The following is a 16,081-nucleotide window of genomic DNA, read 5'->3' on the forward strand; positions in this document are numbered from 1 at the left end:
ATTAGTATCAGCAGGGGATTCCTTGCTCCTAGCGTTAAATTACTGTCATAATCGCTCAATTATTTCTTCCTTGTACTGTTTAAAATAAAAATCCATCACATTCTATGTTTTTTTTTCTAGCATTTATTAGGTTGAGTGTTTAGGAAAATCAATTATAGTCAGTCAGGCATGAACTGATGAATGTTCCTGTAATAATTGTCAGTTGTTAAACTGAACGTACTTTCTCTTTCCACCCCTTTTCATTTCCTTCAGAGGGCAGAGGTGGCTCAGAGAGAGGCAGAGACCTTAAGGGAACAACTCTCGTCAGCTAACAAATCTCTCCAGCTCGCCACGCAGATCCAGAAGGCGCCCGATGTGGTGAGAGAATAGAATATTTACTGGCTCTTACAGGTTTCCGACATTCATGCGATTCGATGTCTGCAATTTGTATTTGTGGCTGGGCCGAGGAGGAGTGGGGTGGGGTGACATCTTTCCCCTCCCGATTCTTATTTTGGAATCGATATTTTAAACTGAGAACCAAATTATATTTTCAGGGAACATGACTTTAACCAGTTTACATTACAGGGGGCTGCTTATTGAGTTAGAAGGTCACACCCAAAGGAAAGAAATTCGTTGAGCAGACAAACATTTATCTGCACAGTCCAGAGAGGTAGTAGAAATATAAGATAATATCTTGGTTATGGAAAGTATAAAAGAAAAACAAACACAGAAATCAGCCTTTAGATCTGGCATCTGTTAATGAGATAGTAATATTTGTTTCAGCAAGTCCATAAGATGGAGGCCATGGTGCTGAGGCCTTGTGATAGCTGTAAGAGGGCTGCCATCTTCTGTAGCTGTTAGGGTGGGATGTTTTTAAGCAAACAAGCAAAATTTGGTCATCTTTGTTTTCTCACATTGAATGTGCCCGTCCCCACTGAGAAATAGTTCCTAGTTTGCTAGGCAGACCAGAGATAATAAATAACAACCTTCCCTTATTTTCTCTAGTGGTTTGAGCTGAGGCTGACATATACAGCTTCTTCAGAAGCGGAATCTAAATCTTTGACCTTCCACTTAATCCATTTGTCAATTTCCTGATTTTTCTAGGATTGATTTCTAAATATTTCTAAAATAGCTCTTACCTTGAAATCTGATTCATTTGGGTCTTGACCAAGTTGACTTGAGAAGGTTTGGTTTCACAAATGTGTGAGTTTGTGTGGACCTTCACACTTTTAGGGTCTTAATTTTGGCTAATTCGCTTTCTCCCAAACCACCCACCCTCACAGAAAAAAGGAAGAAAGAAAGAAAAGAAATAAGGACGTTGTCTTCCACACTAAAACAAATAAAATCAGACAAAAGGTCAAGATTGAGTGAGGCCATACAGTGGGAAAGTCACAAGCTCAGGGCTTAGGTCTGCATCCTTGGACGAGACCTTCAGCCTACTATGCCTTGGTTTCCTATTCTGTAGCATGTATGTCTTGAATGAAAAGTTCTTTGAAGTCTCTCCCAGCTCTAAAATTATACGATTAGATTGGGACGCATTGGAGTTGGCCTAATGGGTAAAAGGCTAAATGTAGAATCCAAAAGATCTGAGTTCCAATCCCAGCTCAGGTGCTTGCTAGCTGTGTGACCCAGTACAAACTGTATGACCTCTCTAGGCCTCAGTTTCCTTGTGTACAAAATAAGGGGTGGGGGGGGTCAGACCAAATGGTTTTTGAGGTCCCTGCCAGCCCTAGGTCAGTGATCCTGTGAAAAATAGACTTCATATCTTATTTAATAATGATAATAATTATAATGGAAATTAATAATATTAACTATGGAGATTTTATAACTATAAAATTAACAATAATAATAATAATAATGAACATAGTAATAGCTGGAATGTGTATAATTTTTTAAGGTTTACAAAGGACTTTATGCTATCTCATTTGATACCCTCAGCAACACTATAAGTTTATACCCATTTTATAGCCTCAGGGTTTTTTTTTTGTTTGTTTTTGGGCAGTGGGGTTAAGTGACTTGCCCAGGGTCACACAGCTAGTAAGTGGTATGTGTCTGAGGTCAGATTTGAACTCAGGTCCTCTTGACTCCAGGGCCAGTGCTCCATCCACTGCACCACCTAGCTGCCTCCAGTTTATACCCATTTTACAGAAAAGGAAACTGAGAGTGAGGCAGGTCAAGAGACTTAAGTACAGTCGTGTAGCTAGGTAGCCATCCGCTGGCTGGGTCATCTAGGGCAAGGCCCTTTTAACTCCCCTGTTCTTCTGTGTGGAAAATGAGGCTGATCCCTGCCCCTGCTTCACGGGGCTGTTATCATTTGCCCATCTGGCAGCGGCAGCCGCTGTTCCTGCTGTTCTTCGAGTCATCATTGCCGTACTCCATCATCACGACAGCCTGTATCCTAGACGTTGAAACGTCACCGTGTTAAGATGTGGACTACGTTATGGAACAAGATATCTTTGTGGTTACATCATACCTAGAAAAGTGTCTTTGATATCCTCCTGGGGCATGATTTTCACTGAAATTTGACCCTGTGGCACTGAAAGGAATGGGGAAGTGGAGGCCCAGAATCATATGTATGACTGGTGAGGGGACTAGAACTCAGGTCTTGTGCTCTTGCCGGCCTACCGCTGTCTCTAAACCCAAAGGAGCCCAGCTATCCCAGATTTTGTGTGACGTCCAGTGCTGTGATGATTATTCCTTTCATCCTCTTGACAGATGTTCACTGAGCCCCTCCTGGGTTCCAGGCCCAGGGTGGGAAGGGACAAACAGAAGAGCTCCCTTTCCTCTTCCCTCCTAGAATTGAAGTACCTTGAGGGCAGGGACTGTTTCCAAGGGAGGAGAGAGCCAGAGAACTGGAATTATCTTGCTTTTCTCCTCATATCTCCAGTGTTTTAGCCATAGAAAGCACTTGGTAATTGATAGCATTGATGCTGTCCCACTCAGTGGAAGGTACACAGTAAATGCTTAATAAATGCTTGTTGGTAGATTGGTGATTGGATGGGATTCATGATAGGGAGGTGAAGAGCAAAGGGTTAAATAGAGGAGCAGAAGCTGGTCTGACATTAAACAAAGAGGGAAGACTTGAATTGAGGCTTACTTTCTTGGATGGTTTCAATGGTTTTCTTTCTCTCAGTGATAAAAATAAAAGTTTGATCCTCAGCATTTACTTTCAATTACTTGACTCATCTGACTCTATCCTAGACTTATTTTAAAATTAGGTTTTCCTTTGATTTTTAATAACCCGTTAGCATCTCACATCTCTTGAATAGGAGAAGGAGCCGAGGATAGTATATCAATAGAGCATTCTCTGACGTGCCTGGAGATGTGGCCATCTGTATAGAGGCTGACATGTCGGAGAGCCTGCCCGTGCCCTCCTCATATTTTCATCCAGAACGCACACCGGAGGCAGACAGAGGCCATTCTCCTAGGGATATCCTAAAGATGAGAAAGTGTGCATGCCCTGTCAGTCACTTTGGGGGTCACTACTGCCACCTGTGGTTCTTTCCATGCTCTACTCTTTAGTCCCTGGGGACTTTTTCACTTAGCTGCCTACAGAGCCAGTCAGGGATTACTGTGGTGAGTTGGGTCCAATCGCTCCTTCCACTTTTATCTTTGTAAATGGTGTTTCCATGCCTGTTCTCGCATGTTGGGAGCCAAGGCATTAGTGGCCCGGGTATGTGGCCCCGCTGGCTGCTGTCCGTCCCAGTCCCCATCTCTGTTCCCATCTCCTCAGTTTCATCACTGAGTGCTGTCTGGATGCGCTGCGCGTTTCTCACTGAATCGCTGCTGGCCGTGTTTTCCTCCGCTGCTCTTGGTAGTTCTGTGAGGCAGTGGACATTGACTAAGTGCCTAATGCACGCAAGGCATTGGTTTGCCCTCTCCGGTTATTTCTGAGCCCTTGGCCTCTCTAGCAGCTGTTTTCCATCAGTTCCCTTTCTCTAAGAACTGGTAATAATCAGAGTCTCCATCTGTGCTTTTATCCACTCTTCCCTCACTATTCTCAGCGTTTTGTTTCAGTAGGTTTATTCACCTCCCTGCCATTCTGCCCCTACTGTGCTCCAGCCTCTCTGCTCTCTTCCGCTCAGGCCAGCAAACACACTGTCCTTGATTCATTCCTCACTTATTTGTACCTTTGCTTCTGCAGTTCCTCCTGCCTAAATTGTTGGTTTCTAAATATTCCCCATTTTCCAAGGCCTAGTTTAGGCTCCCAACTCTTTTTTTTTAGGCCATATTTTCAACATTTATTTCTTTTTTTTTTTTCCCATATGCTTTTGAGTTGAAAATTTTTCTCCCTTTTTCTCCCCCCCACCCTGCCCAAGACGGCGCACAATCTGACTTAGGCTTTACATTTACATACCCATTAAACATATTTTCACATTAGTGAAGTTGTAAGTAAAAATCAAAACCAATAGGAGGAACCATCAGAAAAAGGAAACAAAACTCAACAGAAGGTAAAAATAAGTGATAGCGATTCGACTTCCATAGTTCTTTCTTTGGATGTGGACAGCATTTTCCATCCCAAGTAGGCTCCCAACTCTTAAATTAACCTTTCTCTGACTATTCCTGCCCACCCTTTTCTCTGCCTTTTCTGAGATTCTGCCTCCCTTAGTTAATATCACACAGTTTATCCTTTAATTGTTAATATATTGCCTAATGGTTGCATAATTACTTCACTTAAGTTAGATTTGTGTCTGTAAGAAGACTTTAATTCCGTTGAAGGCAGTGACAACAGCTTATATTTCTCCAGCCCTCATGATGCCCAGAGCAGTGCTAAGTATATAGTGGACACTCAACAAATCATTTTTATTTGATCGGCATTCAGTTTTCTGGGTAGCAGCTGAATACTTTGACTCTGGGCAAGTGTATAAACAGTATTTCAGCAGTGCTCCTCACCCAAGAGAAAGTCAACCAAGAAAGAGAGGTGTCAGTTAAAAATCCCTTGGCCATTTTTTATCCTTTAGAACCTTAGAGGAAACAGGTTGCACTGTATTATACAAATGCAAGTAAATAAGTATATATAGCAGAGGTAGCCTCAGATACAACTTTTGAAAATCTAAGAGGAAAAATCCTGAATTTCTCAAGGGAAACACTGGTCAACTACCACCCACTACCAAGCTAAAAACATGATGGCAACCTAATTAACGTATGACATTTCCTGCCTGCCTCCCTCCTTTTCCATCCCAAAGTGAAACTGACTTGTTGAAGGCAGTATTCTCTCTTCCTACTGGCTATTTCTGCAGAGAAGGTTAACTCCCAGAGGTGAACTTTTGGGACTGAGTAAGCCAGCCTCCACACTGCCGTTTCCACACTCTAGTGACAGGCATTACCGCCTCCTGACCAGTTACTATTCTTTGAATATTTTCTACAGCTACTTTTCAGATGATTTGGTAATGGTGATGGTGTTCATTTTTTAAATGTCAATTTATCTGGCTCTAAAAAAAAATTACTGTGTCTCTTCATATGAGAAGCACCCTGAGTTTGCCCCATGCAGGAACCTCTGATCTTTTAGCAAATTTTGGCTCTGATTATGTGCAACTGTGTAAGCTTCATTAGCTTACAAATAGTTCATTTAGAAATGGATCAGGAGGAGTCATTTTGACCTCTTTGAAAGGGCCTTGGATTGCATTCTGATGTGACTGAGGCAGCTAGGCCTGCTGAAACACTGGACCCTAGACTTCCTGCATGACATCAGGCAAGTCACCTCCCCCAAGCCATTGTTCTCACCCGGAAAATGAGGAAAATGGACTAGATCAATCATTGAGTAGATCTATTAAGTGCCTACTCCATGCCAGGCCTTGTGCTAAGTGCTGGGGACACAAAGAAAGGCAAAAAGATTGTCCCTGGCCTCAAGGATCCATTAACTAGCCCACTGGGGCTACAGAGAATGAAATGGTCCCCACTCACAAGGAGGTTCCATTGTATTGAATAATAGCTCAGATCTCTTCCAGCCTGAAGTATTTAGTCAGTAAAATGCTGAGTCTGTTTCTGCCCATCTCTAGATCCCTCAACGTGATCTCTTCTATGGTAATATGGTGGCTCTTCTATCTAGTGGTTCCCCCCCCCCCGCGAGACCAAGGATTGATTCTCCTTCTTAGTTAACCCAATCCCTTGACTAGAGTTATTGCACTTTCCTCATCTGCTTTATTCTTCCTAGGAGCAGGCGATAGAGGTACTGACTCGTTCCAGCTTGGAAGTTGAACTGGCCGCCAAGGAGCGGGAGATCGCCCAGCTTGTAGAAGACGTTCAGCGACTCCAGGCCAGCCTGACAAAGCTCCGAGAGAACTCGGCCAGCCAGATATCCCAGCTTGAGCAGCAGCTGAGTGCCAAGAACAGCACACTCAAAGTAAGGGCCCCTCACGCACCCAGCAGCATGTACTCGTCCCTTAGCAAAACCAGGGATTCTGAGGGATTCATCAGGCTGGACTAGTGGCAAATGAATGGGGCCACTTCCAAACAGTGTAGGCCGAGACCGCGCAGCTTAGACCCATTTGGGAGAGGTTAGTGGTAAATTGATAGAACTAGCTATTGGAAGACTTTCTGGCTTCCCCATCAACTTGATGGATGATCTTAAAAAGTACTCTTGGGGTCCTGGTTGTAGCTTCACTGAAGGTCGGGGGAAAAAAAACAAAGAAAACCCCAAATCATGTTTGTTAAGGGCCCAAATGAACTTTACTAGGAGACTGTCGAAAGGCTCCAACTTAACTCCCCATATCTGGAAAGACACTAGTTAAATTTCACTCCAATTTTAAAGTCTCATGTGTGGACTGTGCTTCATTTGTCTCTGTTGGAGCTTCAGCTTCAGCATGCCTCTGAGAAGATGAACAGATTGAAAACTACAAAGGAAGGAGCAAGGGCATCTGTCATTCAGAGGTGTCTTGGTTACCCCTTCCCGGAAGGTTCTTGTCGGCAAAATCGATGGATTTCTCAAACACGCTTGTGAAAACTTGGAGAGGGGCGTGTGTGGGTGTGGGTGTGGGTGTGGGTGTGTTGGGAGAGGGGTGAGTTCCTTTCGTGAGGCCATTTATTTTTGGTAAGAGGACATTCCATTGAGAAGGGAGCATGGCTGGCCTGGACCTTCTGCAAACTAGCCAGTCCCAAAGCAGTGCATCATGGTCCAGGAGGGGATGAACCTGGTTCGCTTGTAGGGTTTTTCCTTCTTGGTAGGCTATTCAATGTTTGTGATCTGCCTCTCTGCCTGAAAAACATGGTCTGGCATGGGTATAAATCTCTTTTTGCCAATACCCTCTGTTATGTTGTTTTACCATAAGGAACCAGAGTGGGCACATTACCTTCTTCCTGGGCTTTTAGGGCGTGGTTGGGAAAGTGTACAAAGAGAAGCAAGAGGTGCTGGGGGGCAGGGAGGCAACAGGGGCATCAGGGCATTGGGAGATGAGAGGTCCTGTCCTGAGTGGCCCACCAGCACTGACCCTTCCTCCTAGACAGCTCCGTGTAATATTGCGATAGCGCGGTGTGTGACATCCCATGTCGGCCTGTGAACCCCTGGTACTCCCCAGAACCCAGTTGGCCGTGCTGCTGTCCTCGTGGAAGCCCTGCCAGTCAGCCCCCAGAATGCTCTGGGTTTGTCTTGGGTTCACAGCTTGATGATGAGTTCCATGAGACACAGTCAGACACACCTTTTTTATGACACAGTGTTTGCAAAATGACCAAGAGGCCCTGACCTCAAAGCGCTTCTGCAGCAGTTTGAGGAGGGACGGGGCATCGGCCACTTAGGGGATCAGGAAATGCTGCTCACATTCAGCAGTGAGGAGGGAGGGTGCTCCAGGCACGGGTGACAGCCCGGGCAAAGGCATAGACGGAGGCGGAGGTCCTGCTCAAGGGGCAGCGGTAGATGGGTCGGCTCGGCACACGGAGTGTGCGAAGGAAGCTGAATGGCAAAGGCCTTAAATGCCAAGCTGAGGCCTTTGTGTTTGTTCCCAAGGCCCCAGGAGTTTCTCGACCTGGGATTCCCTTGGTCAGATTTGTGTTTCAGGAAGATTCTTTCGGCAGCCCTCGGGAAGGCTGGTTGGAAAGCTGTGGAGGAGTCCCGGCCCTGGGGGTGGGTGGGAGGAGGGAGGATGCAGTGGGGGCTGAGGCACAAGGGAGAATGAGCTCGGGAGACCTCTCCCTCCCCAGCTTATTGAACCAGCAGACCCCCACTCCCGGCCAGAGCTCGGCTTCTCATTCCCTCACTCCCATCCACTTGCCCAGGGAGCGCCCTTGACGCTTGCCCTTCATCGTGGTTGATTTCCAGATTCTATCTAATTTTCTCATGTCGTGGCCATTGTTGACCCTCAGAATTACGCTGTGATTATGTAGTGTGCCTTTCCTGCCTTGTTTCCATGACAGGGCCCAGCTCTGGAACGTTATGTGGGATGCCCCGGGGATGCCCGGGGGGCGGGGGCAATCTAGCCCTTACGTTTTTATTATAGAGCAATTGTTCCCCAATCAGTTAGGATTTTAATGTTTGCCTTCACAAAAAAGTGATGTTCTTTCACCATATCTTGGGGGAATTCTTTAATACTGTGTGGTTAATGAAACAATCCCACACTGTTCCTTCCAAAATTATTGCTCCCTTATCTTCATCTGATCCAATAATCAAAACATGTCCTCTAGTAACAAGACTTCTCTCATTTTAATTATCTTAACCCCTTGTCGCCAGGACTTGAGATGGGCCTGCCAGCAAACCCAAGCACAAAGCGTATTAGTCTTCACTAAATGAATGCACCCAACTCTCTTACCCCAGAGGAGTGGGGTTAATTGAATAAGCTACCTTTTGAAGGTTTTTTGTCCCCAGTGTGTACAATTTGTATTCTTAACTCTGATCCAGGCTAAGAGAGGATGTGATTTTTTATGAATGAGACCTCTCTGATTGGCTTTGGGTGGCTTTGTTCATTAGGGATAGATCAAGGTTCACACAATCCACCACCAAGCTTCATAAAGAGTCAGAAACATGTACCAAACTCTGTGCTGGACAACGGGGAATTTAAAGACAAAAATGAAGCCCTAGTCTTCAAGGAGCTTCCACTCCAGTGAAAGGGCTACAGCTGCACCAAAATAAATATAGCGTGAGGTCATCGGGGGTGAGGAAAGGCTGCCTGTAGGAGAGGGCACATGAGCTAAGCCCTGAAAGGAGCCAAGGATCCTAAGAGGAAGAAGGCACTCGGGCATGAGGGACAGGCCAAGCCGAGGCCCAGAGGCAGCAGATGGTGAGCCTGATTAGAAGAGCCAGCTGGGCTGGAAACGAGAACACATGGAATCAGTCGATAAACGTTCAGCACCTACTGTGTTCCAAGCACTGTGGATACAAAAAGAGGCAGAAAGGTGGTCTCTGCCCTCAAGGAGCTTACCGTGTGACGGGGAGACAACAAACCATAAGAAGGGAAAGCAGGAGCTGATCGTGAGGGAAGGCAGGAGAGCTAAGGGGGGCGGGGAGAGGCTGGAGGCAGAGGGATCCATTGTGGAGAGGCCGGTCAGAGCCAGAGGCTGGAGGCCTGTCCTGTTTTATCTGCAGGCGGCATTGAGCAGCCAGCTTTGGGAAGGCGACTCTAGCAGCAGGGCGGAAAGGAGGGAGGCCAGCAAGGAGGCGGGAGAGAGGGGACGAGGGCAGCCGGAATCATCGGTCTTTGTTCATTTCTTTTGGATGTCTTCTTCCATTCTGGGGGACACCAGCTTCATTTGGTGTGAACTGCTATGAAGTGTGAGGTTGTCCTGACTGTCCCACACCTGGAACCCAGAGCATTTTCGTTGAACGCCTTTGACAGCAGCCTTCGAGACAAAGGCTCTTCTCTTTTGTCACAGTCGCCAGTTGGGGAAAGCGAGCGCCCAGATCAGCTCTGATGTGTAGGACCCTCATTTTTCAGACGTATTACTCTTGGACTCATTGCTTTGGCTTTTGGCTCATTTCTTCACTATTTATTGTTTCATCGTTGTACTTATTTTAGCAAACCGATTTTAATTTCATTTACTTTGATATTATCATAATTAATAATAATAACTCGCCTTTCTTTAGCATTTTAAGGTTCTCAGACTGCTTTGATGGACTTCATTGGACATTGTCATTCCTTCATGACAACCTGGTGTGCAGTAAGGATTAAAGATTGGGCCTGGGCACATCTGCTTTTGTTGGTGTGAGGAGGGTAGTATGGTGTAAGAGATGGGAGTCAGGAGGACCTGGGTTCAAATTCCACTCACTAATTGTAGGACCCTGGACAAGTTGCTCACCTTCTCTGAGCCTCAGTTTCCCTGTCTGCAGAATGGGGTGGGGAGGCTCCTCTGGCCTCTAGCTTGAAATCTCATCCTGTGTCAGTCTTTGAAGGGCAGTGTCCTTGTGGTGAGCGGTCTCCTCTTCCTTTCCTTCCATTCTGCATCATCAGACACTGTGAATGGTCTCTCCCCACACTGAATATTGGTGCCTCTTCTGCACCATTTGTCATACTTTGAAACAACCTTGGAGATGAGTGACACCTTGTCTGAGAAGGAGCCGAGCACAGGAACATTCTATCCTGAGGCCGTCTCTGTATTTGTGTCCAATGAAATGGGCTGAACAGCCATGGAGAGGGTCTGTTTTCAGTATATGGTATCATGTCCTCCAGCCAGCAAGCATTTATTAAGCACCTGCTACGTGCCAGGCACAGTGCCAAGCTCTGAAGATACAAAAAAATGGTGGAAGCCACTTCCTGCCCTCAAGGAGCTTACAGTCCAATGGGGGCGATGACACGTGAACAACTGGACAAAGGTGTCCCTCATTTTATATGATATGCTTATTCCTGAGAAGTTGTGTAGTGGAAAGAAGCCGACTTAGTACCTGTGTGACCTTGGGCGAGTCACTTCCCTTCCTGAGCCTCGGGATGATGTCTAAGCCGCCTTGCGGCTGCAGACCTAGGATTCAGTGCTCCTGAGTTCCATTCTACAGGCTTTAAGCGAGCTCACTCTTCACACTATGTCCATCAGAAGTCCCGGGAAGAGAAGACTCAGCCCAGAAGGCATTTGGCCCCTTGGTCTGCCTTTTCATCAACAGGCAGGTCCCAGCCTTATGAACAGTTTGGTAAAATTGAGGTGATTCCATCAGTCCCGTCAACTCTGAGCTCCTTCTACGTCAAGGAGGCCCTTGTGGGCCAATCTGGGGCCTCAGTCATTATGTAAAACACTCCTTCTTTAGGAAAGTATAATTTCCAAATAAGTGACTCATGGCACCCTTTAGGGAACAGAGCTGTTCATTAGCTGATGTCTGCCCAGGGAGTTTACCTTGAGCAGGTGCGATGCACCGTTATTAGCTTTCACTTGCTTTCTCTTCATTTCCTGCCCTCTCCTCCCCTTCCCCCTTTTCTGATTATTTTTCCTTCCAGGTTAGCATGTAGCCCTCTCATCACCGACAGAGGCCAGAAAGAGCCACGGGGGACCCGGCAGCTCAGGGCCCGCATGTGAAGCGCCTCCTCAGCGAGGGTCCCCCCTTCCTGTTTGCACCATTGTTCAGAAGGCCAGGGTCTGTCAAGCAGGGGGCCTTCTTGGCCTGTCGTTCTCCCATTCTTGACACACGCTTCTCCTCTTCCTGGTAATTGGGGTCCCATAGCTGGCTTTTCTGTTGCCTCCTTTGTGTTTGTACAATTTCACCAGAGTCAGGCTACAAAACTTTTTTTTTTAAGTCAGTTGGGGTTAAGTGACTTGCCCAGGGTCACACAGCTAGTAAGTGTCAAGTGTTTGATCTGAGGCCGGATTTGAACTCAGGTCCTCCTGACTTCAGGGCCGGTGCTCTATCCACTGCGCCACCTAGCTGCCCTGAAACTCCATGTTTTATGAGGCAACAGGTTAGCACTGTTTTGGGCATCAAGGAGACCTGAGTTTGAATCCTGCCTGGGTTGAATCCTTTTATTTCCTTGAGCCTCAGTTTCCTTAACTATAAAATGATGGTGTGAGATTTGATAGCCTCTGTGATCCTGTGAGTCCAAGAGAGGGCAGCACGATGTGAGCAGAGCTGACCTGTGATTCGAGGTTGGAATCTGACCGCTCCTGGCTGGTGTGACCCTGGCTGGCTGACTCTCTGAACTTGTCGGTGCCCTGCACCCGGGGAGGAGGACATCCCTAAACCAGTAAAACCCCATGTCCAGCCCCTGGCCCTTTTTTATGACTTAGTATGAGCAGAAATCCATAGATTCCTGTCTGCTAGAGTTTAGCAACGTTCTTAGGGACTTGTTGAAGATAAAACCCATTTTTAAAAGGCATGTAGCAGTCTTTTTCAAGAGTAGTTGTTGGCCACTCACCTCTCCTGGGAGGAGCTACTCATCAATTCCGTGGGAAGGCTGGGGCTGACCGTGGGAGCTCTCCTCAGGGCCATACGTCACTTCATACTGACTCGCCCTTTGAGCAGTTGTTCAGTGGTCATCTGTAACCAGCCTCTCTGGGGACACAACCAAATAATGGGGCAAAGCGTTCCTTTGCTTTCCTACCTCAGTACCTTTGCCTCTGCTGTGTCTTCTACCTAACATGCCATCCCCTTCGTCTCATCTTTGCCTCTCAAACAAAATCCTGCTTCTTGAAGGCTCGGCCTGCCTTTTACTCCTCCTCATGATGCCCCTTTAGATGGATCCTGTGATTTCAATGGTCTGGGGGGATCCCAGTGAGGAATCATCTTCTGCCACCTGCCAGGGATTTGTCCAGGTGGCACAGCCAGGATGAGTCTGAAGCAGCATCCGAACCCAAGTCTTCCTGACTCCAAAGCCAGCACTCTCTGTGCCTCACTGCTTCCGTTATTCCTCCATGGAGCAGACCCTCCGACATCCGTCTGAACAAAGAGTGAAGGCGTCTTCTGCCACTACCGTGGGTGTGGAGGGCCTTGGAGCTGGCCTTTCCTGCCTCTGACTGTGACCCCTCACCCCGACTCCTCCCATCTGGACCCCGTCTCCCTCTAGATCTGGGCCCCACATCACTGACCCTCCGGTGACCACAAAGGCACCTCTCAGGAGAGGACATTTGTAAAGCACGTGGGACCGTGCCTTCCTTCCCGCCCTGGCTCTTTGGTTCCAGGAGCCTTGGCTTCCAGAGCACGAGCGCCTCTTGTGATCGTGACGTGGTGTCACGGGATGAGGCCCTCCGCGGTCTGTGCCCTGCACCTCTCACAGGCCTTGGGCGCCCCCGCCCCCCCTTGCCCTTCTGCTGCTTCCCATCGGTGAGAGAACTGTCTATAAAGACGTGATGCCATGTGGACGTGTCCCTTCCTGGCCGAAGGGGGTCTCCAGGGAGGTCTGCTTTGCGAGTTAATTGGCAAAATGAGAAAGGTGCTGGACGGGTCTACGAAGATCAGAGACAGACTCGAAGGGGCCGACTTCCCCTGAATGGGAGCCCCCCAAGCCTCTGCCCGCCTCAACAAAGTGCCATCTGGCATTTCTTAGGCTTAGATGAGTTAAGTCGTCAGAGATTTCCAAGGAGGGATTCAGATTCTCCTGAAAGCCAATTTCCAGTCTCCCTTGATCACAGCCCTGGCCTCAAAAGCACACATTAGCTCTCTGACCCTACGCAAGTCCCTTAGCCTCTGTCTGCCTCTATTTCTTCATCTGTAAAATGGGGATAATAACAGCACTTTCCAAGAAGATTGGGAAGATCATATTTGTGAAGCATTCTTTAAATCTTAAAGCTCTATATAAATGCTTACTATTATTCGAATTAGGTGCCATGTGTGGTAGGAACTTGGCAGCCCCTGGCCATTTTCATTCCTCTGATTGTGTTAGACCAGCCGGTTTTCTCTAATGTCCTGCAGCCGTGAGCTCCAGAATCTCAAGTCCATCCCAGTAACTCTGGGTAACCCAGTCTCAGAAAATGCAGCATCTCAGCCCTCCCTGCCCTTGGAGGCCCCAGGGAAAGGATGAAATAATCACTTTTTTATGAACACCTTCTGTGAAGCTTTTGTAGGCTAATGAAGCCTCGCTCTATTTAATTATAACTGAAATCAGCATTATAATCTATACATTTGGCAGGAAGGGTCTAAAAAGAACTAGGATAGAACCACTTCACGCAAAAAGAAATGCGCAATAAACTACAAGAAAAGGCCATTTAAATAAGTGGCCTCCGTGTATTCAGAGCAGCTGGGACATTAGGACTGTGACATGGTGGGCCTGATGGGTCAAGGGCTCCTTTCCTTTTCCTAAGAGATTTAGGAGATAAACAGATCAGTGGGGGCCACTTGGGGAGGAACCAGAATAAGGACGTTCAGAAATCCAACCCTGAGGAGACTCTGGCTTGTTTAGGGCGGCCTCCTGGGGCTTTTTAGAAGCTGTGGGGGTCCTGCAGATGAATCCTGGCTCTGCCACTTACCCACCAGTGACGTGGCCCAAACATTTGCCCCCTCTGGCCTTGGTTTCCTCAGACTCGATGACCTGTAAGGGGCCCCTTCCAGCCCTAACTCTGTCATACGATCCGGTATGTGGGAGGGTTATAAAAGGGCAGGAAAGCTTTTTAATGAGAACCCGTGTGAAGAAAGTGGATCTCTTGTTGATAGACCTGGAGTCAGAGCCATTGACTCTGGTTGAGAGTGAGCTGGCCAAGCCTTTTGAGCTTTTCTGTGCCCTGAGCTCACTCCGTTGTGTATGAATTTTACTTCTCCACATATCTTATCTCTGTGCTAGATTTTAAGCTCTTTGAGGCCCAGCAGCGGGCCTCACTCTAGTTCGTATTGCACGTTCTAGTCCATTTTTAGGGGTTTGTTCAGTTAAATTAAATTCTGGACCATTAACAGCTTAAATACAGGCAAAAATGGGATACACAGCCAATCAAAACACATTTACTAAAGTACCTTCTGTGTGCCAGGCTCTGGGATCACAGACATAAAGGGTGAAACAGTCTACTCCTGACACATCTCATCTGTACAAATGACAGAAAGCTAAGTCGAGGCAAAAAATTAGAAGAAAGAATCAGGAATCCAGATATTGGGAGAGCCTTTGAAGGTGGGTGAGGTCTCACAAGATGACATTTACTAAAGGTAACAGGAAAAACTTACATTTGGATTCCAAAGATTGGCAGTACAAAAACAAGAGGATAAAGTGCTTTGGGAGAAAAGGACCTGGGGATCAGAGTGAACCCTATGAGTCAGCATATGCCATGGCAGGAGTCTTGTTGTAGACTTAAAAGGGACCCCCGAGGCTGTCTGATCTAGCCCCCTCATATTACAGGTGAGGAATGTGAGGCCCTGGGGAATGAAGAGATTTGTGCAGGGTCACAAAAGTAGTCAGCGTCCAAGGGCAGAATTTGAACTCAAGTCTGCCAACTCAAGTATTTATGAAGTCAATAAACAGTTATTTAGTGCTGTGTGCTGTGTGCCGGAAAGGTACAAAGCCACTCCTGCTCTCAAGAAATTCATAGTCTTGTTAGGGAGACAGCAAGCAAGCAATGCGTACCAACAAGATACAGACAGGGTGGATAGGAGGTTTCTCTGAGGGGTGGCCCTAGCATCAAGGAGGACCCGGAAAGGCTTCTTGCAGAAGCTGGCACTGGAGTGATCTTGGTACCATGCTGGGGGATAGGGCTTCTGTGCCAGGTCTCCTTCCACCAACTGGATAGTGTCCAGAGGACAGCACCAAGAGCGTCAGCCAGTGCCTGGCAAACAGTAGGTGCGTACTCAGTGCGTGTTGATGGATTGCATGGGTAGAAATTCCAGCAAGACAGATTAGGGTTTGGTAGAAGAGAGAAGTCCCTGATGAGTAGGAGCTGTCCAAAGCTGAAACGGGCAGCTTTGGTGGGCAGCGAGCTTCTCATCAGTGAAGACCTTTAGGCAACGCCTGAATAGCCACTGATCAGGCCGACTGCAGGGGAGGTTTCTGATTCAAGTGTGAGCCGGTCTTGATCAGAAGTTGTTAGCTTCTGTTGGAGGTCCATGAATTTGGATGGGGAAAGAAATTAAATCTTTATCTTCATTCACCTCTACCTGAAATTTAGCATTTCCTTCAAATATTTAAAAACACTTTGCGAAGGGGTCTTCAGGCTTTGCCAGACTGCCAGACGGGTCCAGTACACACAGAAAGGTTAAGAAGCCCCAGTCTAAGTGGCCTCTGATCTAAGACTCTGTACTTTTAGATTTTATTTTTATTATTCGCTTAAAATAGCTTTTCTCATTTGT

The 16,081-nt window shown here is 47.1% G+C and overlaps 1 protein-coding gene across 1 annotated transcript in view; it reads left to right on the top strand.

The window, feature by feature from the left end:
* CUX1 (cut like homeobox 1) overlaps positions 1-16,081 on the top strand; it is a 395,035-nt gene that overhangs the window by 313,361 nt on the left and 65,593 nt on the right. Inside the window, 2 exon segments of the mRNA XM_021005648.2 lie at positions 253-357; positions 6,134-6,322. Of these exon segments, the coding sequence (XP_020861307.1) occupies positions 253-357; positions 6,134-6,322 (294 nt within the window).

Source organism: Phascolarctos cinereus, unplaced genomic scaffold, assembly GCF_003287225.1.
Source record: "Phascolarctos cinereus isolate Bilbo 61053 unplaced genomic scaffold, phaCin_HiC Scaffold_5;HRSCAF=322, whole genome shotgun sequence".
NCBI lineage: Eukaryota > Metazoa > Chordata > Mammalia > Diprotodontia > Phascolarctidae > Phascolarctos > Phascolarctos cinereus.